Below are 22,373 nucleotides of genomic sequence, written 5' to 3'. Positions count from 1 at the left end.
AAGACACCACAACACTACATAAAGAGAAACCTAAGGCACCACAACACTACATAAAGACAGACCTAAGACACCACAACACTACATAAAGAGAGACCTAAGACACCACATAAAGAGAGACCTAAGACACCACAACACTACATAAAGAGAGACCTAAAACACCACAACACTTCATAAAGAGAGACCTAAGACACCACAACACTTCATAAAGAGAGACCTAAGACACCACAACACTTCATAAAGACAGACCTAAGACACCACAACACTTCATAAAGAGAGACCTAAGACACCACAACACTACATAAAGAGAGACCTAAGACACCACAACACTTCATAAATAGAGACCTAAGACACCACAACACTACATAAAGAGAGACCTAAGACACCACAACACTTCATAAAGACAGACCTAAGACACCACAACACTTCATAAAGAGAGACCTAAGACACCACAACACTTCATAAAGAGAGACCTAAGACACCACAACACTACATAAAGACAGACCTAAGACACCACAACACTACATAAAGACAGACCTAAGACAGCAACACTACATAAAGACAGACATAAGACACCACATAAAGAGAGACCTAAGACACCACAACAATACATAAAGAGATACCTAAGACACCACATAAAGAGAGACCTAAGACACCACAACACTTCATAAAGAGAGACTTAAGACATCACAACACTACATAAAGAGAGACCTAAGACACCACAACACTTCATAAAGACAGACCTAAGACACCACAACACTACATGAAGAGAGACCTAAGACACCACAACACTTCATAAAGAGAGACCTAAGACACCACAACACTACATAAAGACAGACCTAAGACACCACAACACTACATAAAGAGAGACCTAAGACATCACAACACTACATAAAGAGAGACCTGAGACACCACAACACTACATAAAGACAGACCTAAGACACCACAACACTTCATAAAGAGAGACCTAAGACACCACAAAACTTCATAAAGAGAGACCTAAGACACCACAACACTTCATAAAGAGAGACCTAAGACATCACAACACTTCATAAAGACAGACCTAAGACACCACAACACTATATAAAGAGATACCTAAGACACCACATAAAGAGAGACCTAAGACACCACAACACTTCATAAAGAGAGACCTAAGATACCACAACACTACATAAAGACAGACCTAAGACACCACAACACTACATAAAGAGAGACCTAAGACACCACAACACTACATAAAGACAGACCTAAGACACCACAACACTACATAAAGAGAGACCTAAGACACCATAACACTACATAAAGAGAAACCTAAGACACCACAACACTACATAAAGACAGACCTAAGACACCACAGCACTACATAAAGAGAGACCTAAGACACCACATAAAGACAGACCTAAGACATCACAACACTTCATAAAGAGAGACCTAAGACATCACAACACTTCATAAAGACAGACCTAAGACACCACAACACTTCATAAATAGAAACCTAAGACACCACAACACTACATAAAGAGAGACCTAAGACACCACAACACTACATAAAGAGAGACCTAAGACACCACAACACTACATAAAGAGAGGCCTAAGACACCACAACACTACATAAAGAGAGACCTAAGACACCACAACACTACATAAAGACAGACCTAAGACACCACAACACTTCATAAAGAGAGACCTAAGACACCACAACACTTCATAGAGACAGACCTAAGACACCACAACACTTCATAAAGACAGACCTAAGACACCACAACACTACATAAAGACAGACCTAAGACACCACAACACTACATAAAGACAGACCTAAGACACCACAACACTACATAAAGAGATACCTAAGACACCACATAAAGAGAGACCTAAGACACCACAACACTTCATAAAGAGAGACCTAAGACATCACAACACTACATAAAGAGAGACCTAAGACACCACAACACTACATAAAGACAGACCTAAGACACCACAACACTTCATAAAGACAGACCTAAGACACCACAACACTACATAAAGACAGACCTAAGACACCACAACACTACATAAAGAGATACCTAAGACACCACATAAAGAGAGACCTAAGACACCACAACACTTCATAAAGAGAGACCTAAGACATCACAACACTACATAAAGAGAGACCTAAGACACCACAACACCACATAAGGACAGACCTAAGATACCACAACACTACATAAAGACAGACCTAAGACACCACAACAATTCATAAAGAGAGACCTAAGACACCACAACACTTCATAAAGACAGACCTAAGACACCACAACACTTCATAAAGACAGACCTAAGACAATGACACTACATAAAGACAGACCTAAGACACCACAACACTACATAAAGAGATACCTAAGACATCACAACACTACATAAAGAGAGACCTAAGACACCACAACACTTCATAAAGACAGACCTACGACATCACAACACTACATAAAGAGAGACCTAAGACATCACAACACTACATAAAGACAGACCTAAGACACCACAACACTACATAAAGAGAGACCTAAGACACCACAACACTACATAAAGAGAAACCTAAGACACCACAACACTACATAAAGACAGACCTAAGACACCACAACACTACATAAAGAGAGACCTAAGACACCACATAAAGAGAGACCTAAGACACCACAACACTACATAAAGAGAGACCTAAAACACCACAACACTTCATAAAGAGAGACCTAAGACACCACAACACTACATAAAGACAGACCTAAGACACCACAACACTTCATAAAGAGAGACCTAAGACACCACAACACTACATAAAGAGAGACCTAAGACACCACAACACTTCATAAATAGAGACCTAAGACACCACAACACTACATAAAGAGAGACCTAAGACACCACAACACTTCATAAAGACAGACCTAAGACATCACAACACTACATAAAGAGAGACCTAAGACATCACAACACTACATAAAGACAGACCTAAGACAACACAACACTACATAAAGAGAGACCTAAGACACCACAACACTACATAAAGACAGACCTAAGACACCACAACACTACATAAAGAGAGACCTAAGACACCACATAAAGAGAGACCTAAGACACCACAACACTACATAAAGACAGACCTAAGACACCACAACACTTCATAAAGAGAGACCTAAGACACCACAACACTACATAAAGAGAGACCTAAGACACCACAACACTTCATAAAGAGAGACCTAAGACACCACAACACTTCATAAAGACAGACCTAAGACACCACAACACTACATAAAGAGAGACCTAAGACACCACAACACTACATAAAGAGAAACCTAAGACACCACAACACTACATAAAGACAGACCTAAGACACCACAACACTACATCAAGAGAGACCTAAGACACCACATAAAGAGAGACCTAAGACACCACAACACTTCATAAAGACAGACCTAAGACACCACAACACTTCATAAAGAGAGACCTAAGACACCACAACACTTCATAAAGAGAGACCTAAGACACCACAACACTTCATAAAGACAGACCTAAGACACCACAACACTTCATAAAGACAGACCTAAGACAATAACACTACATAAAGACAGACCTAAGACAACAACACAGCATGGCAGCAACACATGACAACACATGAACTCTGTCTCTCATGCTGCTGACCAGTCCGGCAGAGAAAGAAAGAATACTGCCCTGCAAGCTGGAGGAGTGATATCATCCCTCTTTTTACGTGTATATGAAAATACATAGTAACAATTTCTTGTTTCCTCAGTGCAGAATGAGGGGTTGGTGTTGACTGTTACTGTACATTTACCTCCATGTAGGGCCGGTTTCCCAGACACTGATTAAGCCTATATAGTCCTGGACGAAAAATGACTTTCAATGGAGATTCACTGTTGAGATGTATTTTTAGTCCAGTACTAGACCTAATCTGTGTCTGGGAAACCGTCCGATAGTGCTTAAGTTGTAATATAGGATCTCAGCTATTGCCCCGCCTTTTAAAGTGCACATTCAAGTGTCGGTCAGTCACAGATTCCAATTATAAATCAAGCTAAAGTTTCAGTCAGTGCGGGCAATTGACTTCAGTGTATCCTCCACTCTGGTGTTTTAAAGCACTCTTTGTGCCTCCGTCCTCGCATGGCAAAGTTTTGACTTGGTCAGCCTTATCTGGGATCGGCCCGGACTTCCATTTCAGTGCGAGAGAAATTAGATCGCCCAATTAATCCCAGAGATTTATCCATCAATCACTTGATGTTTTGCCCAGTGAGATGTAGTCTTCCCATGTTTAAATGAAGTGTCGCAGCTCCATAATTAATCTGCACTTGATGCTGGTCCAGTAACATGTCACTGGTCCACTATCTGGATGGAATATTACCAGGATATTGAATAAGACCATTGTCGCTCTGTTGTCAACAACAGATGAACTATAAATCATTTCAATGACAAGATATTTCAGTAGTTATAATGTAACAGCCATTGTTTAAAGCTTTTCAGAACATCTTTTTGCTTTAGGACTGTAAATGTATCAGGAAGGAGATACATACTGTATATTATATATTTATTTGTTCTTCTATTTTAAGCCAGAATGTATGCAGTCATACCATTTACCTGTAATACAGAACAGAAACAGGATAGACATCCTGAGCTTTCCCGTTGCCAACGCCAACAGATAAAGACTAAAGACCATACAATGCAACTCTCAGTTGAAACCAGCTTAAATAAACAGAGGATAAAAGTCAAACTAAAAAGGTCAACAAGAGTAAGTCAACAGAAAACACACAGCCAGGAAATTCTAGGACAGGATTCAATTCTGTATAGGGTTCAAGGACAGGATTCAATCATATTTAGGGTTCAAGGACAGGATTCAATCATATATAGGGTTCAAGGACAGGATTCATTGCTGATAAATTGGAGAGATAGGATTGGGAATTTCAGATGAATTTCAGTTTCAGGTCTTTTAAATGAAGGGTTTCCTCTGTGGATACAACCTGGCTGTACAGAGAACGTGATCTAGGCCTATGTAATTAACGTGTTATTTCCATGGTAAATCAAGTCGTTTCAATCATCCCCTTCTATGAACAGACTTCAGTATTAAGGTCAATGCAGTCCCTAACGGAACCCAAATATTCTCATTTATCTTTAACTGAATGGATGTGACATGTTAGAGACCAAAGTGAACCACATGACACTACTCGTAGTATCTTGTCACATTATTACACTACCCACAATGCAAGACACAGACCCTTACTGCTCACTATCCCTGCTACTCTTACAAGACAAGACATGTGACTCACAACCTGGTGATGAACTAGAACATAAATATTGGGTATTCTTCTCAATTAACTACTTTAGTTGACAATTCATTGAAAATAGATATATATTACTTATCTATCAAAATGTAAGTAATATTTATTCATATTTCATACACACCAGGTCACCATTTCAGTTATAAATCTTCATTGTGAAATATTATATTTCAGATAAATCACAACAAGGTTGTTTTACATTATATTACATATTTAAAATATATTTGAACATAATATGCTATTTTCAAGTAGACAACACTAAATGCACTGAAAAAGGTTTCATGGATGGGCTTAAGACACCGAGTTAAAAAATATCAATCTAAATACTGAGGATTGGATTTGGCAGATAAAACAAATGTAATCCCTTCCAACCTTAATCAAAATGAGCGTAAATACAGCCTCTAAAATAAATGTAAAATGTAATGAAAAACCAGGGGGATTTCATGTAACATTGTAACATAAAGGTATAAAAGGCTTTTATAAAGGTATAAAAGCCTGTGACAACTGGAAGCGCTAACTCTACTGTATGTTACCTTACTATTAATGTCAAATCAATAACAAGCACTAACACATAGTGTCAAACAGAAAAACCCAAAGTAACAGGCCTCAATATTGTTTCTGCTGTTTTGTCTTAAGAAATGATGTCAAAGGAAGCAGATATCTGTTAGACAAATTATCAAAACGAATCCTTTATAAAAACTCATGTAAAGACAAATATGGTTAATATGGCTGAGATATGTTCGTTTGCATCCTGTGTAACAGAATGTGTCCATACACTGGTTCTGGCTTTGTATGAACAAAATCTAGCAATATAGTTGAAGTATCTGGCCACAATGAAAAATGTAATATAGTTATAATTATGTTTACGACATGAACTGAACTCTAAGAAGAAACTCTGACAAAGTGGGCAAAGACACGGCACAATACAAGAACAAACATTGACTTCATCTTCGCCTCGCCCTCTGCATCGTAACAAGGACCTCCATATTCAAAGATAGTGGGAACTGCACAGTAAGCTTTATCAAAGGGCCTCTGTGGCCTCAGTTCTACAGTTCTTACCCATTTGAGCGCTAAAGCGTGCTCATTCTGCTCCTCAGTGGGATTCTATGGTTCTATGGTTTGGGGAAGGCCGAGACCCTGAGGATCTCCAGACAGTTGACTGCGATTAGCGCCCCGGTCAGCTGCCTCCACTGTCTGGTGATTGGGCTCTTCATCTTGTCCAGGGCCAGGTGGAGGTCCTGGATCATGTCCTGGTAGCCCTCCCCGTACAGCTGGCTCCATGAGTACAGGAAGTCATAGGCAGGTTTCCACATAGACTACAATAGAGAGAGGAGGATCCACAAGTTCAGTTCAGTTGATAGTTGGGGAATCTATCAAATCAGAGTTTATTCGTCATATGCACAGGATACAGCAGGGTGTAAACGGTACAATGAAAGCAGTGGAAATAAATCTATAGCCCATCTATAATGGACTATACAAATAAAAGTATTGGTACAGCCTTCCTAATCCTTGTCTGTTGATCCAATGAGATCATGAATGGGTGATCTCCTAAGAACAACACATTTTCCTAAATACAACAAATAAAAGTCAAATGAACTAACCACGGCGCTAACTTCTCCACTCTTCCCCCGGTGTGGTGCCTCGTAAGCAGCGATCTGAGCACTGGAGAGTTTCCCCAGCCTCTCAGCGAGCTCCCTCCACCTGATACCCAGCTCCACCGCCGTGGACAGGATGACCATGTTCTGGATCAGATGAGCCACTAGAGCCTGAGAGTCCATCTTCAACAGACCCTAGAATGGAAAAAGCAACATACAAAACACTACTTGAAATGCAATAAATGAAATTTGGAAAAGAGAAAAAGTCATTCAAAACAAAAGTCAAGCTGGTTTGAAGATTCTTCTCTAAACCTGAGACCTATCAAACATGCCCCGTCCTTTTCTACACTTACGATCATGAGCTTGTGCTGGAACTTCTTCTTGCTGTTCTCGGTGTGGCAGTCCTCCTTCAGTTTCTCCAGCACGCAGGCCACCTTCTCAGCCTCTGTTTCAGCATGTCTCCGTGTGATTGTGTCGAGCAACAAGCTCGAGTAGCCCAGGGCATCAGCGAAGCCCCTCCAGCTGGGGATGTGTTCGGTCACCAGTGTCTGGATGTCTGAGTAGATGTAGGTGAGCTTCTTGAACGGCAGTGCCATGTTGTCCAAGAGGGTCTCGGTGGTGAAGTCAGTGCCGTTGAAGTCGATCACTTGGTCTCGGGTGATGAGCTTGACGTTCTTGCAATGGACCAGGCCGGTCCTGCCTCGGAGGAAGCCGATGTACCACTCCTTGACTTTGGACTGGCCCACCGAACTCACGGTCTCTCTGGAAAGGAGAGCCACGGTGTCACCCTTGAAGTACTCCAGGAGGTACTCCACTCGCGGTTGACGGAGCACTGACTTCAGTGCCACCCCGTAACACTGCACCTTCACAGGTCTGGTCCCGAATTTGGGGAACTCTGGGACGGATTCCTCAGGTATAGCTAGCGATTGAAACATTTTGTTTCGCATGGGACCTCGCTTTTCAGAGTGAATAGGTGCCGCTGCAGGGGAAGACACCTGGAACTCTGCTACAGTGACACTGTTTGAATCCCTCACCTGGAAGTGTAGTTTAAAGGAATCCATCTCCCCATTGCCCATCTTGGCCAGCTCAAGAGGCAGGTGAATGACTTTACCCAGTTTGAGTAGCCCTTGTCTCACCTCTTTCCTTTTATCCTGGGCTTTGACTTCGAACTTTGACGCTATGACGGAAGTCGCGATGTGTAGGTCATTCAGTCTCTCTGGGCTAAACTGATGCTTCTCCCAGAGCTGTAGCACCAGAGGGGGCAAGTTTCTGCTGCCCCTGTGGATATCTGAGAACGGAAGCCTCGGTGGAACGTTATCGTGGCAAGAGACGACCACGACCACTTTGAAAGACGGATGGATATACTTTGGGCCATAAACGGCGACAGTGACTTGACGATCCAGGTAATCCCAAACGGATGTAGCAGGGGGCTGGATAACCGAAGCCTCTGCGGCTACAATAACATAGAAATTAGACTTTACGTCTTGAAGATTCATCTGCATGATGTTCTTGTAAATGTAACAGTCCTTGACTTTCTGATAAGGTCCCTCTCTCTTGTTGGACACTAGTCCCACAAATGTGGTCATGACCTGACTTATCGGATCCTTCTTGGCCTCCGCGACCATTTTCATTTCCAGTGAGATGGATTCCTTTCCGCTCGTGTTGCTGAGACTCACCTCCAGGAGCGGACTCACGGTTGTCATGTAGTTGTTGTTCAGCCCGTGAGGGGGCTCCAGGATGGCTTTCAGTGCAACCTCCTGAACCTCCCCAGCAGGAACATGGCCCTCTGGGATATGGGCGGTAATATCCGTGTCTGGTAACTGTAGTGACCCTCCGTTGTGACCTATCTTGCAGACTATCTGAGAGTCGGTGGCTTGGGTCTGGGCCCATCCAGGACTCTGACTCATCAGGCCTAGGTCAAGACATGACCTCGTTAGCTGCCTGTGACTCAACCAGGCCATTTTGTAAGCCTCCCGGTCATTTTTCAACCACTCAAAATCTGCATTCAGAAATGGGCCTGCTGACAATTTGAGGCTGTTTTCCCTTTTCGGTTCCTTTCTCTCCAGGTCGCCGAGAATATCCGAGGCACTCTTCCATCTGCCTGATTGTCTTATGCTCTTTCGCTTGGTATCTGCAAAATGGACGAAGTTTGTTTCGTCCGAAGATGTGCTACTGGCGTCAAAGTTCTCACTGTCAAACAGAGTTGAAAGTTCATCTTTCTGTATTGATAGATCAGCGTTCATTAATGTTTTCTCATTGTTTGTGTGTAAAATGTCATCCAGAAACGGATTGGATATAGACAGTTTGTTCCAGAATGGATTTGTGGTTTGACTTCCATGTTTGACCTCCGGCTGCAACACAGGCCACTCAGAATGTTTTGTCACTTGATTTATTATGTAACTACTCCCTGTAAAAATACAAAATATCTGTGTCAAATCAAAGCCTTACTTACTAATATAAAACATACATATGAGCGCATGGTAAAATCACACAGAATGGGCTTCAATACTGGTTGTTGCTCTTTAAACAGGCATTATTTTAAATGAGGGTACCACTCAAACGAGCTACTGTACAATACACATAATGCAATCCGATATTTGAAATTGTTTCATAACCAGGGTTGCAAAAATCTAGTAACTTTCCCAAGACTACCAGGTTTTCCAAAAATCCCGGTGAATCTTCCAACTGTGATCTCTGGAAAACCTGGGAAAGTTACCTGATTTGTGGAAACCTATTAATGATATCTAGTTCAAAGACAATATATTTCATAAACGTTAGAGTAGGCTACCGTTTAAATTGTTGATGTTCAGCGTTCCAGTGTCGTCTAGATCAATCAACGTCCCCTCAGATTTGCTCCTAATGAGACTTCCTTGGCGACGAAATGACTTTGCTCTGACAGCTGCCATCTTCACATCTGTAAACATTAAGATCCATAAGTTACATACACAATTACTACACCTCAAATTGCAATCAGTTCGCATAATAATATAGAGTACACAGTATAACCTATATACTATTTTGCTGAATTCGGAGGGTTGCCGTGGCTCGAATTCGGGTCCAGCGGCTGTCAAGCCAAGACCTTAACCGCTATGCCAAAAGGTCCGAACCACTTGACAAGGTCGCTAGGTGTCGAGTTAAGGTCGCTAAAATATATAGGCCAATGTCGTACAATGTTATATGTTTTCTACCCTGGCTGTTTATTCTATAACGCGTGGCTACAAACATGATAGTTTAAGAATACGGATAAAGTAGCCAACAGCGGAAGCGAAAGAAAAGCCTATGAAAACACAGAGAAACAACATATCTAGATAGGCCTACAGTTTCTTTCGTTTACCAACAGTTGTTTTGTGGTGCCGTAGTAGGGATGGCCGATACCTCGAATTAATATGTTTAGGCCATATTGCCCAGCTCTATGCCATTGTTAGTCCATTTCCTCCACACTGGTTCACACCTGAGATTCTTTACCTGGGGCTACCTGTGGGTTTAGTTTGAGGTAACCTATTTTACAGAGCAGAAAGCATGAACTCATTCAGACTGTCATTTGTTTGCGTAAAGGGAGACTTATTATCATTCATGTATAGCCTATGTTGCTGTCGCAGTGAGTCAGTCATAATTAATTAGGCTTGTACACGAGTGCACACAAACAGGTTGCTCTTGTCTGGGATTCAACAATCAGTTATTCCGCAAAGCCGCTTCTTGAATGTGTGGGTGGGTGGGTAGCCTCCTGTCGAATTTCACCTTATCTCGAAATACAGAAGCCTAGTTCAGGCGCACCTGTTGGATAGCCTACCTTATCGTGGAGAAAATATATAGAGACAGAGCTAGATGTGAATAAACCATCATCATCAACAAACCATCATCAACATTAGGCTACATACAGTATGACTACTGTAATAGTTGTTTTTTCCCATGTAGAAATGCTGCTCCGCTGTCTATGCCAGATTTACAAAAATACCGTTTCCGCAGAGTCAACAGGTGTATTACAAACGCTCGCTTGTGCGCTTCAACTACGGTAAACCAGTGGCTATGTAGTTCTGTATGATAATATATATATATATATATATATATAGCCTAGATGTCAAACTTTCAAACACAAGATAGACCAACCTGTACTATGTTCATACAAATGTTATGATTCCGTTCGGCTACTAGATTTGCACACTTGCCTACAATTTCCAACGTCGGTAGAAACAGCAGAAACATTGTAACAATATTTACTTACCATGTCTCCCCAAACTGTGTATCAGAGATGTCGGGGAATCTCACTTTTGATCGATGGTAATAAGGTTTCCACCATAGCCTTATTTAGACACTAACTTCTTTTTAGGAAGCGAGTCAGACCAAATCATATCTTTACATCTTCAAGCCACAACTCTCGCCTTCTGTTTGCTTTGAAACTACAAGCATTCCGGGACTAGTAGTTCAAAAACAATGAAGCTACTCTTCAAATGAGCTGGTTTAACTTTATTATAAAACTACAATATCCCTAATGCAATCCTGTATTTACGCAAAGAGTGTTGCAACACCTGAAACTGCAGCAGAAACTAGGTAGTTTCAGTGTTCTGTCATTACGGTAGAGATACTTTTTTTCTCCCGCGGATGCAATTATGTGAAGGGCAGACAGTTCAATTACAAAATTGGCCTCATCATGCATAATCATTTAAGCTATTATAAATGATGGGTCATAACACATGTATAAGCTATTTACTGTTTGCTTTAAACAAAGAGTTTTGATTACAAGTTATATATTGTGTTACTCAATTAGTTCATTTAGTGTATTGCTTGAAAGTGTTGTTATCACTTGTAGCCTAATATGGCCTAGATAGCCTACATTAAATGTACAGTACCAGTCAAAAGTTTGGACACACCAACTCATTCAAGGGTTTTTCTAAATTTTTACTATTTTCTACATTGTAGATTAATAGTGAAGACGTCAAAACTATGAAATAACACATATGGAATCATGTAGTAACCCAAAACGTGTTAAACAAATCAAAATATATTTTATATTTGAGATTCTTCAAATAGCCACCCTTTGCCTTGAAGACAGCTTTGCGCACTCTTGGCATTCTCTCACCCAGAGTCATGAGGTAGTCACCTGGAATGCATTTAATTTAACAGATGTACCTTGTTAAAAGTTAATTTGTGGAATTTCTTTCTTTCACAATGCATTTGAGCCAATCAGTTGTGTTGTGACAAGGTAGGTGTGGTATATGTATATAAGATAGCCCTATATGGTAAAATACCAAATCCATATGATTGCAAGAACATATAAAATTAGCAAAGAGAAACCAAAAAAGTATTTTAGATTCTTCAAAGTAGCCACCCTTTGCAATGATGACAGCTTTGCACACTCTTGTCATTTTCTCAACCAAGTTCACCTGGAATGTTTTTCCAACAGTCTTGAAGGAGTTCCCACATATGCTGAGCACTTGTTGGCTGCTTTTCCTTCACTCTGCGGTCCAACTCATCCCAAACCATCTCAATTGGGTTGAGGTCGGGTGATTGTGGAGGCCAGGTCATTTGATGCATCATTCCATCACTCTCCTTCTTGGTCAAATAGCCCTTACACAGCCTGGGTCATTGTCCTGTTGAAAAACAAATGATAGTCCCACTAAGCACAATCCAGATGGGATGGAGTATTGCTGCAGAATGCTGTGGTAGCCATGCTGGTTAAGTGTGCCTTGAATTCTAAATGAATCACAAACAGTGTCACCAGTAAAGCACCCCCACACCATCACACCTCCTCCTCCATACTTCACAGTGGGAACCACATATGCGATGTCACCCGTTCACCTACTCTGCGTCTCACAAAGACAGTGGTTGGAACCAAAAATCAAAAATTTGGACTCATCAGACCAAACCCCAGATTTCCATCGAACTAATGTCCATTGCTCATGTTTCTTGGCCCAAGTAAGTCTCTTCTTCTTATTGGTGTCCTTTAGTAGTGGTTACTTTGCAGCAATTTTACCATGAAGGCTTGATTCACACAGCCTCCTCTGAAAAGTTGATGTCGAGATGTGTCTGTTACTCTGCATCATTGGTAACTCTGGGTCTTCCTTTCCTGAGGCGATCTTCATTAGAGACAGTTTCATCATAGCGCTTGATGGTTTGCACTTGAAGAAATTGCACTTGAAGAAACTTTCAAAGTTCTTGAAATTTTCCGCATTGACTGACCTTCATGTCTTAAAGTAATGAGGGACTGTCAGTTTTCTTTGCTTATTTGAGCTGTTCTTGCCGTTAAATGAAATGCATTCCAGGTGACTACCTCATGAAGCTGGTTGAGAGAATGCCAAAAGTGTGCAAAACTGTCATCAAGGCAAAGGGTGACTACTTTAAAGAATCTCAAATATAAAATATATTTTGATTTGTTTAACACTTTTTTGGTTACTACATGATTCCATATGTGTTATTGTATAGTGTTGATGTCTTTACTATTATTCCACAATGTAGAAAATAGTAAAAATAAAGAAAAACCCTTGAATGAGTTGGTGTGTCCAAACTTTTGACTGGTGCTGTATGTGAATAACATTGTGATCCTCTCTCTTAGTATAAACGTGGGTGTTTCTTCCAGCCAATGACTTTATGCACATCATATGTTTGTGGTGTTGAGTTTGCACTCATATATCTTGTCTAAACTCAATATCCAAACCCAATATCCAAACTCAATATCCAAACCCAATATCCAAACTCAATATCCAAACCTAATGTCCAAACTCAATGAAAAGTTGAAGTGGCTGAATTGTGGCCAGAACCACTATTATTGTGGCCAGAGCTGGTGTGGTGTCGTGCTGACCTTGGCCTCTGAAAGTAGCTGGTGTTGGAGGAATGCGACTAAGCTCTCCTGAGTAGATTATGAATGTTAATTTTTTATGGGGAAAAGACGGTCATAGAGCACCTATTTAAAACTCTGGGTAGCACATCCAATTATTGTGAAAGGCAAAATTCAAATAAAACTTCACTTACAGATTAAGGTTATGCCCTTTTGGTGCTCAACCCTCAAATTAATGCTTTTTTTTATAAAATATGATTGATAAAATATTTCAGTATGGTACATATCATACCCCTGAAACTGGTACTGTAGTAGTCGATGCTTTGGACAACTCTACTGACAATGACGTGAAGGAAGTGAGACAGATATGCCTCCTACTGGTCATCCTTAAACAAACTCGCATCACAATGCTGGTTCGATACTATGCTGTTGAGAAAGTTGACTAAAGTCTGCTCTCTAGTGGTGCTCTTAAGGTGTTGTTGTGCCAGGATAAAAATGTACTTGACTGACTGTACATTGAGTGAAAACGTCTTTCCCCCTCATATAGAGCCTTGCTACTCAAAAATGAGCCATGAGCATCATCATAAGGCCCGTTTATACCTTTGTCCTGATCTTGTCCCAATCTTGTCCTGATCCTATCCGTTTATACTTATAAAATCTGATCAAAATCAGTTCATAATATATCTGTTAATCATCTACACCTGTCTAAAAATGTGGCCACAATCAGAATGTGGACAAGATCAAGACAAGGGACGCATGTTAGAACCAGGTATAAACGGGGCTAGAGTCTCTGTGGAAAGTAGCAATATGTGAATCACTTTGTATTAAAGGGATAGTTCACCCAAATTACAACATTACTTACATCAGTGGTTCCCAACCAGGGCTACTTGGACCGCTATGGGTACTTGACCTTCACACAGAGGGTACTTGAGAAGACTCATGAGATCATAGGCCTACAGGTAAATGGCACATGAGGGGCTCCTTCAGGGGCACTCCGGGCAGAGCAAAATTAAATTGGCGGTACAGTAACCAAAAAAGGTTGAGAACCACTGAAAGTCATCTATGAGCCAGAAGAGACTGTATTCAACAGTTCCAATATTTTCTTACTGTTGACTTTGGGGCAGCAGCATGTTCGAATTGCATGAAGATAGTTTACCCAGATGTTTTAATGTAACCTTTTTTTAAATTGAACCTTTATTTAACTGGGCAAGTCAGTTGAGAACAAATTCTTATTTACAATGACGGCCTACACCGGCCAAACCCAGACGACACTGGGCCAATTGTGCACCGCCCTATGGGACTCCCAATCAGGGCCAGTTGTGATACAGCCTGGATTCGAACCAGGGGGTCTGTAGTGACGCCTCTAGCACTGAGATGCAGTGCCTTAGACCGCTGCGAACTTCAGACCAGCAACATGTATGAATTGCATGGCCAAACCAGCTAGGAAGGAGAGAAGTACAGTACCAGTCAAAAGTTTGGACACACCTACTCATTCCAGGGTTTTCTTTATTTTTTCTATTTTCGACAATGTAGAATAGTAGTGAAGACATCAAAACTATGACATAACACATATGTAATCATGTAATAACCAAAAAAGTCTTCAAAGTAGCCACCCTTTGCCTTGATGACAGCTTTGCACACTCTTGGCATTCTCTCAACCAGCTTCACCTGGAATGATTTTCCAACGGTCTTGGAGGAGTTCCCACATATGCTGAGCGCTTGTTGGCTGCTTTTCCTTCACTCTGCAGTCCAACTCAATCCAAACCATCTCAATTGGATTGAGGTCAGGTGATTGTGGAGGCCAGGTCATCTGATGCAGCACTCCATCACTCTCCTTCTTGGTCAAATAGCCCTTACACAGCCTGGAGGTGTGTTGGGTCTATGTCCTGTTGAAAATCAAATGATAGTCCCACTAAGCACAATCCAGATGGGATGGCATATCACTGCATAATACTGTGGTAGCCATGCTGGTTAAGTGTGCCTTGAATTCTAAATAAATCACAGACAGTGTCACCAGCAAAGCACCCCCACACCATCGCACCTCTTCCTCCATGCTTCACGGTGGGAACCACACCTACTCTGCATCTCACAAAGACAGTTGGAACCAAAAATCTCAAATGTGGACTCATCAGATCAAAGAACAGATTTCCACCGGTCCAATGTCCATTGCTCATGTTTCTTCGCCCAAACAAGTCTTGTCATGCCCTGATCTGCTTCATCTGTCTTTGTGTTTGTCTCCGCCCTCTCCCAGGTGTCGCCCATCTTTCCCATTATCCCAGTGCATTTATACCTGTGTTCTCTGTTTGTCTGTCGCCAGTTCGATTTGTTCGTAGAACCTACCAGCATTTGTTTCCCTGCTCCTGCCTGTTTCTTGGTCCTGTTTTCTAGTCTTTCCCGGTTTTTGACCCCTGCCTGCCTGACCCTGAGACTGCCTTGCTGTTCTGGATCCTTACATCCTCTCTGGATTATTGACCCCTGCCTGCCTTGCCCTGTCGTTTGCCTGCCCCTGTTTAAGGAATAAACTTTTGTTTCTTCAACACTGTCTGCATCTGGGTTATACCTTAAACGTGATAGTACGAACTGGCACTGACTGACCCAGACTCGTGTTGCAGACTCGTACCAGCTTCGCAACGCCCACTCCTCCTAAGGATCCACCATTGGAAGGCACGAGGAGTTGCCTCGTGGTCTTATGGAAGGGTTCCAGACCTTGGCCGAACATCACGACCAAGCATTAAACACATTGCTGGAGTAATTCCGTGGGTTGGCTACTATGCAGTCTACCACGACAGTAACCTCCCAGCCCCTCAGTAACCCGGCTGGTAGCAGCTCCATCACCCCGGTTTCCCGGGAACCCCGCTTACCTCCCCCGGAGTGCTTCGATGGAGAGTTGGGCACCTGTTGGGCGTTTCTCGCTCAGTGTTCACTCATCATGGAGCTGCAGCCTTCCTGCTTCCCCTCAGACTGCTCTAAGATAGTGTACCTCATCAAGCTGATGTCCGGGAGGGCCCTCGCCTGGGCTACGGACGTATGGGAACAACAGTCGGCCGTATGCTTCAGTCTGGAGGAATTTATGGCGGAAAAGTTTGAGGCTCCGTTGTCCGGGAGAGTGGCTGCCGGGAAGTTACTCCAGCTTCAGTGTGACAGACGGTGGATTTCCGCACGCTAGCAGCGGAGGGTGTCTGAAACCCAGAAGCGCTGTTTGACACGTTCTTGCACGAATTATCGGAGGAAGTAAAGGATGAGCTTGCAGCCCAGGAACTACCGACGGATCTCGACTCACTCGTTGCCTTAACCATCCGGATTGATGGACGGATAGGGGAACGTAGGAGGGAGAAGAAGTCTGATTGCGGTCCCAATCACTCACTCAAGGATCCCAACTTGCATCTGATGAACTCCAGAAGTCCACGGCATCTACGTCCCAGAGAGGATTCCGAGCTTACCCGAGTTCCTCCGAGAGCCTTCGAAGACTGCCAATTCACCTCTTCCCGAGCCGATGCAGCTTGGCAGAGCTAGGCTGTCTCTAGCCGAACGCGTACGAAGACTTAATACCCAGAGTTGTCTGTATTGTGGTACTGCCGGTCATTATGTGTCTACCTGTCCCTTCAAGAGACATAGCTCATTTGTAGGAGTGAGTACTCTGGTGGGTTTTACAGGTACATTTTCTTCTCCCCTCACTTGCCCCCTTCTCCATGCCATCCTGTTGTGGGGCGACCAGTCCAAGTCTCTCCAGGTACTCATCGATTCGGGGGCCGATAAGAGCTTTGGATGTTACCCTGGCGTCTGAGCTGGGCATACCACTCAACCCCTCTACATTCCCATGGATGATAGAGTGCTGGACGGGTGTTCCATAGGCCGGGTCACCCACCATACCACCCCCATCAACCTACGAGTGTCAGGGAACCACATCGAGACGCTCCGATTCCTGCTAGTTAAGTCTCTGCAGGTTCCCATGGTATTGGGATTCTCTTGGCTCCAGCAACACAATCTCTCTATTGACTGGTCTACTGGTGCCATAGTGGGCTGGAGCCCATTCTGTCACGCTCATTGCCTGAAGTCAGTTCTGCCTGCCCCAGGACGTCTTCCTGGGGATTGGAAAATTGCCCCGAACCTCTCCGCCATTTCCGCGGAGTGCCAGGACCTCCGGGAGGGGTTCAGTAATGCCCGGGCCACTTTGCTTCCGCAGCACCGACAAATAACCTACAATGTCTAGCCAGACGTGCTGGCACGCCGCTATAGCCCTGCGACTACACCCCCAGAAGCCGAGACCATTCTCCCATGCTCCAAGATCATTAGCCCCTCTGCTGTTCATCTTCTTTTGCCCTGTACCCTCCGTATACATCCTACTTGTCATATGTCTAGAATTAAACCCATGTCTCGGGGGGGGGGGGTACTGTCACGCCCTGATCTGTTTCACCTGTCTTTGTGTTTGTCTCCACCCTCCTCCACGTGTCGCCCATCTTTCCCGTTATGCCCTGTGTATTTATACCGGTGTTCTCTGTTTGTCTTTTGCCAGTTTGTTTCATTCGTAGAACCTACCAGCATTTGTTTCCCTGCTCCTGCCTGTTTCTTGCTCCTGTTTTGTCTTTCCCTGTTTTTGACCCCTGCCTGCCCTGACCCTGAGACTGCCTGCCGTTCTGGACCCTTGCCTGCCTTGCCCTGTCGCTGGCCTGCCCCTGTTTAAGGAATAAACTTTTGTTTCTTCAAAACTGTCTGCATCTGGGTCATACCTTAAACATGATAAGTCTCTTCTATTTGGTGTCCTTTAGTATTGGTTTCTTTGCAGCAATTCGACCATGAAGGCTTGATTCACGCAGTCAATAACATTTACATGTACATTTACGTCATTTAGCAGACGCTCTTATCCAGAGCGACTTCCAAATTTGTGCATTCACCTTATGATATCCAGTGGAACAACCACTTTACAATAGTACATCTATCTATTTTTTTGGGGGGGGGGTTAGAAGGATTACTTTATCCTATCCCAGGTATTCCTTAAAGAGGTGGTGTTTCAGGTGTCTCCGGAAGGTGGTGATTGACTCCGCTGTCCTGGCGTCGTGAGGGAGCACCATTGGGGTGCCTGAGCAGTGAACAGTTTTGACTGGGCTGAGCGGGAACTGTGCTTCCGCAGAGGTAGGGAGGCGGGCAGGCCAGAGGTGGATGAACGCAGTGCCCTTCTTTGGGTGTAGGGACTGATCAGAGCCTGAAGGTACGGAGGTGCCGTTCCCCTCACAGCTCCGTAGGCAAGCACCATGGTCTTGTAGCAGATGCGAGCTTCAACTGGAAGCCAGTGGAGTGTGCGGAGGAGCGGGGTGACGTGAGAGAACTTGGGAAGGTTGAACACCAGACGGGCTGCGGCATTCAGGATGATTTGTTAGGGTTTAATGGCACCTTCAGGGAGCCCCGCCAGCAGCGAGTTGCAGTAATCCAGACGGGAGATGACAAGTGCCTGGATTAGGACCTGCGCCGCTTCCTGTGTAAGGCAGGGTCGTACTCTGCGAATGTTGTAGAGCATGAACCTACAAGATCGGGTCACCGCCTTGATGCTAGCGGAGAATGACAGGGTGTTGTCCAGGGTCACGCCAAGGTTCTTAGCACTCTGGCAGGAGGACACAATGGAGTTGTCAACCGTGATGGCGAGATCATGGAACGGGCAGTCCTTCCCCGGGAGGAAGAGCAGCTCCGTCTTGCCGAGGTTCAGCTTGAGGTGGTGATCCGTCATCCACACTGATATGTCTGCCAGACATGCAGAGATGCGATTCGCCACCTGGTTATCAGAAGGGGGAAAGGAGAAGATTAATTGTGTGTCGTCTGCGTAGCAATGATAGGAGATGATAGGAGCAATGATAGGAGAGACCATGTGAGGATATGACAGAGCTAAGTGACTTGGTGTATAGCGAGAATAAACCTTGAATGAGTAGGTGTCCAAACTTGACTGGTCATGCACGTGGCTGTAACGTGTACGCTAAGAATCGGGAAGCAAGTACAGGTAGTGAATTTAATATATAACAGAACAAAACATGAAACACGATTAGTGTAGACATGAAACAGAATCAGAATCAATAACGCCTGGGGAAAGAACCAAAGGGAGTGACGGATATAGGGAAGGTAATCAGGAAGGTGATGGAGTCTAGGTGAGTCTCATAAGGTACAGGTGCGCGTAACGATGGTGGCAGGTGTGCGTAATAATGAGTAAACTGGCGACGTCGAGCGCTGGAGAGGGGGAGCGGGAGTAGACGTGACAGTGGCAAGGTGTTAAGCTCTCTCACCTGGTTAAAAGTTAAAAGTGTGTACAGATGTAGAATCTTAATTTTGCCTATATTGTCACAGCAAAATAAGGATTTGAACGTTTAGGCCATAAATTCTGAGCAACAAAGGAGTGATCAAATTAAGATCCTACACCTGTAGATTATATCAGTGGGACTATTTACTTCCAGGGAGCCTAGTGGATGCAGGTTCCTGGTGCTTCAAATGCCATAGCAGGTTCATTTCATGTGAAGGAAGTTCATTTACTCTGTGCTATGTCAGGCCTACACATGTGTAGACTAGTATTGACTCTTACAATACAGTATGTCCATATTTTAAGCTCTACTGATTCACAAACAATTGATATGCAAACATCATTCATTGTGATATAAAAAGGTCTTTACTTCTTATGCTTTTCCAAATGTTGCATTTGAATGCAATATGAATGCAATATGAACACAGCATCTACTGTCCATAAGCTTCAATGAAGCCTTAACAGTTACATTTTGTCTAGAGTGGGACCAACAGCTGTTGAGAGAACATAGTTAGCCTGAACCCTTTTTCTAGATTAAACAGTAGGGTAGTAGTTTATGTAATTCAATCTGGAATGCATGGTTATACAAGCCAGTATGTTCAGAGTTCATACATGTTGAACAATACAGTTCTCCAAATACTCAGACAAACTTGTTTTTCTAGATAGCATCTCAAACATTTTAGATAGCATCTTCTGCATTCTTGCCATGACCTGTGCATTATTCAAACACACGCACACAGTTGTGCACACACACGTACACATCAGCTATATCTCAGTGCCGAAACCAGATCATACTGCATTTCCTCAACAACATGGTGTTAGGAGAGTTCATGTATCTTGAGTAGCACGATCACTAACATGTCATCAAGGTAATTACGTTTTCCTGAGATTCGCCATTAAGTAGAGGGAAAAATCTGTAAGGGAAATCAGATCAATGTCAGGTTGATTAATCTGACTGGATCAATGGGTCGAGATTCTCAATATTAATATAATTAAACATTTAAATGCTCATTCAAATTAAAGTCTTGGTCCAGATATTATTCTGGACATAAAATAACAAGAAACAAGATTCTTAGGTTGGCATCTAATTTAACCATACGTTTAATTCTGAAAACGAAAAACATCGTTGTCTGATGGGAGACTATCTGCTAGTAAGAGTGGTCTTATTCCACTTATAAGGATTATATTTATTCCACTTTTACTGATATGTGACGGGATGAATGTATAAAGTACGACAGCCATTGGCTTTGAGGGGCCAGTGTTTTGGGCAACCATAGTCCTGAAGAAGACCCATAGTGGGGCCAAACATGGTATTGATTATCCTAATATTCAAACATGGTATTGATCCTCATAATATTCAGACATTGGTTTGATTATCCTAATATTAAGACATGTTATTGATCATCCTAATATTCAAACACGGTATTGATAATCTGAATATTCAAACATGTTATTGATTACCCTAATATTCACTTAGCAGCATACTGCAGTGTCCAAGCCCCTGGCAAATATAATTTGAATGAATGTGTCATGTCATTAGAACAATGGTACAAATGTGTATGCTGAATATTCATTAATGAAATAAATAACATTTATAATAATAAGCTTACAATGACATTGTGTCTCTCTTTTCCTTTGAGATTTCAGGATCCTAGTTGAGGACAATTTCAGATTAGCACTTGGATGCATTTCAAAGGTTATGAAAGTTGCTTGTCACACCCACAGAAGCAGAAATATGATGCCAACCACATGACTTTGAGGTGTGACAGCGCACCTGTCAGAGGAACTTCAATTCAAAAGTTCATACACTTATCACGTAAATCTGCGCTTGAGTGACTGACTGACTGCATAGAATGATTCACTGACCTCATGGTCTGAATAGTCGGTCAATGCTATGGTCAATGCTATGCCACATATTGTAAGATATGAAAATGTGAGGCAATAGAAAATATAAATATTTTCACCATTAAAAAGAAAAATCATTTTTGAAAACCACTAAAAGGAAAACATTATTCAGACAATAACAGAGTTATCTTTAATTTATTGATGTAACGCTTGTCGTTAGAATGAGAAGGGGACCAAAGCGCAGCGTGGTAAGTGCTCATGATTTTTTAATTTTCAAGAAACACTCAAACAAAATAACCAAAAGGGAAAAACGAAAACACACAGTTCCGTCAGGCACATACGCTAAACAGAAAATAACCTCCCACAAAACTCAGGTGGAAAATAGGCTGCCTAAGTATGATTCCCAATCAAAGACAACGATAGACAGCTGCCTCTGATTGGGAACCACATTGGCTCAAAAACAAAGAAATAGAAAACATAGATATTCCCACCCGAGTCACACCCTGACCTAACCAAACATAGAGAATAAATAAGATCTCTAAGGTCAGGGCGTGACAATTGAGCAAAGGTTTATAAGATGT

At 42.6% G+C, this 22,373-nt stretch overlaps 1 protein-coding gene across 1 annotated transcript; it reads right to left on the bottom strand.

The window, feature by feature from the left end:
• Window positions 1-4,541: 4,541 nt before the first annotated feature.
• On the bottom strand, window positions 4,542-11,280 carry LOC115186304 (metastasis-associated in colon cancer protein 1). Its single transcript, XM_029745976.1, has 5 exons — window positions 11,121-11,280; window positions 9,687-9,812; window positions 7,252-9,305; window positions 6,905-7,093; window positions 4,542-6,619 (listed from the first exon to the last, which is right to left on the bottom strand). Exons 2-5 carry the CDS (start codon window positions 9,802-9,804, stop codon window positions 6,416-6,418), a joined length of 2,565 nt encoding a protein of 854 aa, XP_029601836.1. The 5' UTR covers window positions 9,805-9,812; window positions 11,121-11,280; the 3' UTR covers window positions 4,542-6,415.
• Window positions 11,281-22,373: the final 11,093 nt, after the last annotated feature.

The sequence above is a fragment of the Salmo trutta genome, chromosome 3, assembly GCF_901001165.1.
Source record: "Salmo trutta chromosome 3, fSalTru1.1, whole genome shotgun sequence".
Taxonomy (NCBI): domain Eukaryota; kingdom Metazoa; phylum Chordata; class Actinopteri; order Salmoniformes; family Salmonidae; genus Salmo; species Salmo trutta.
Note: the sequence above shows the minus strand (reverse complement) of the source record. Positions and strands in the feature narration are given on the sequence as shown.

Coding starts and splice junctions, on each gene's coding strand:
- LOC115186304 (XM_029745976.1), bottom strand. CDS start 9,804: ATGGCAGCTGTCAGAGCAAAGTCATTTCGTCGCCAAGGAAGTCTCATT. Junction 7,094..7,251: donor TCCAGCACAAGCTCATGATC/GTAAGTGTAGAA, acceptor TTTCCATTCTAG/GGTCTGTTGAAGATGGACTC. Junction 6,620..6,904: donor GTGGAGAAGTTAGCGCCGTG/GTTAGTTCATTT, acceptor TCTCTATTGTAG/TCTATGTGGAAACCTGCCTA.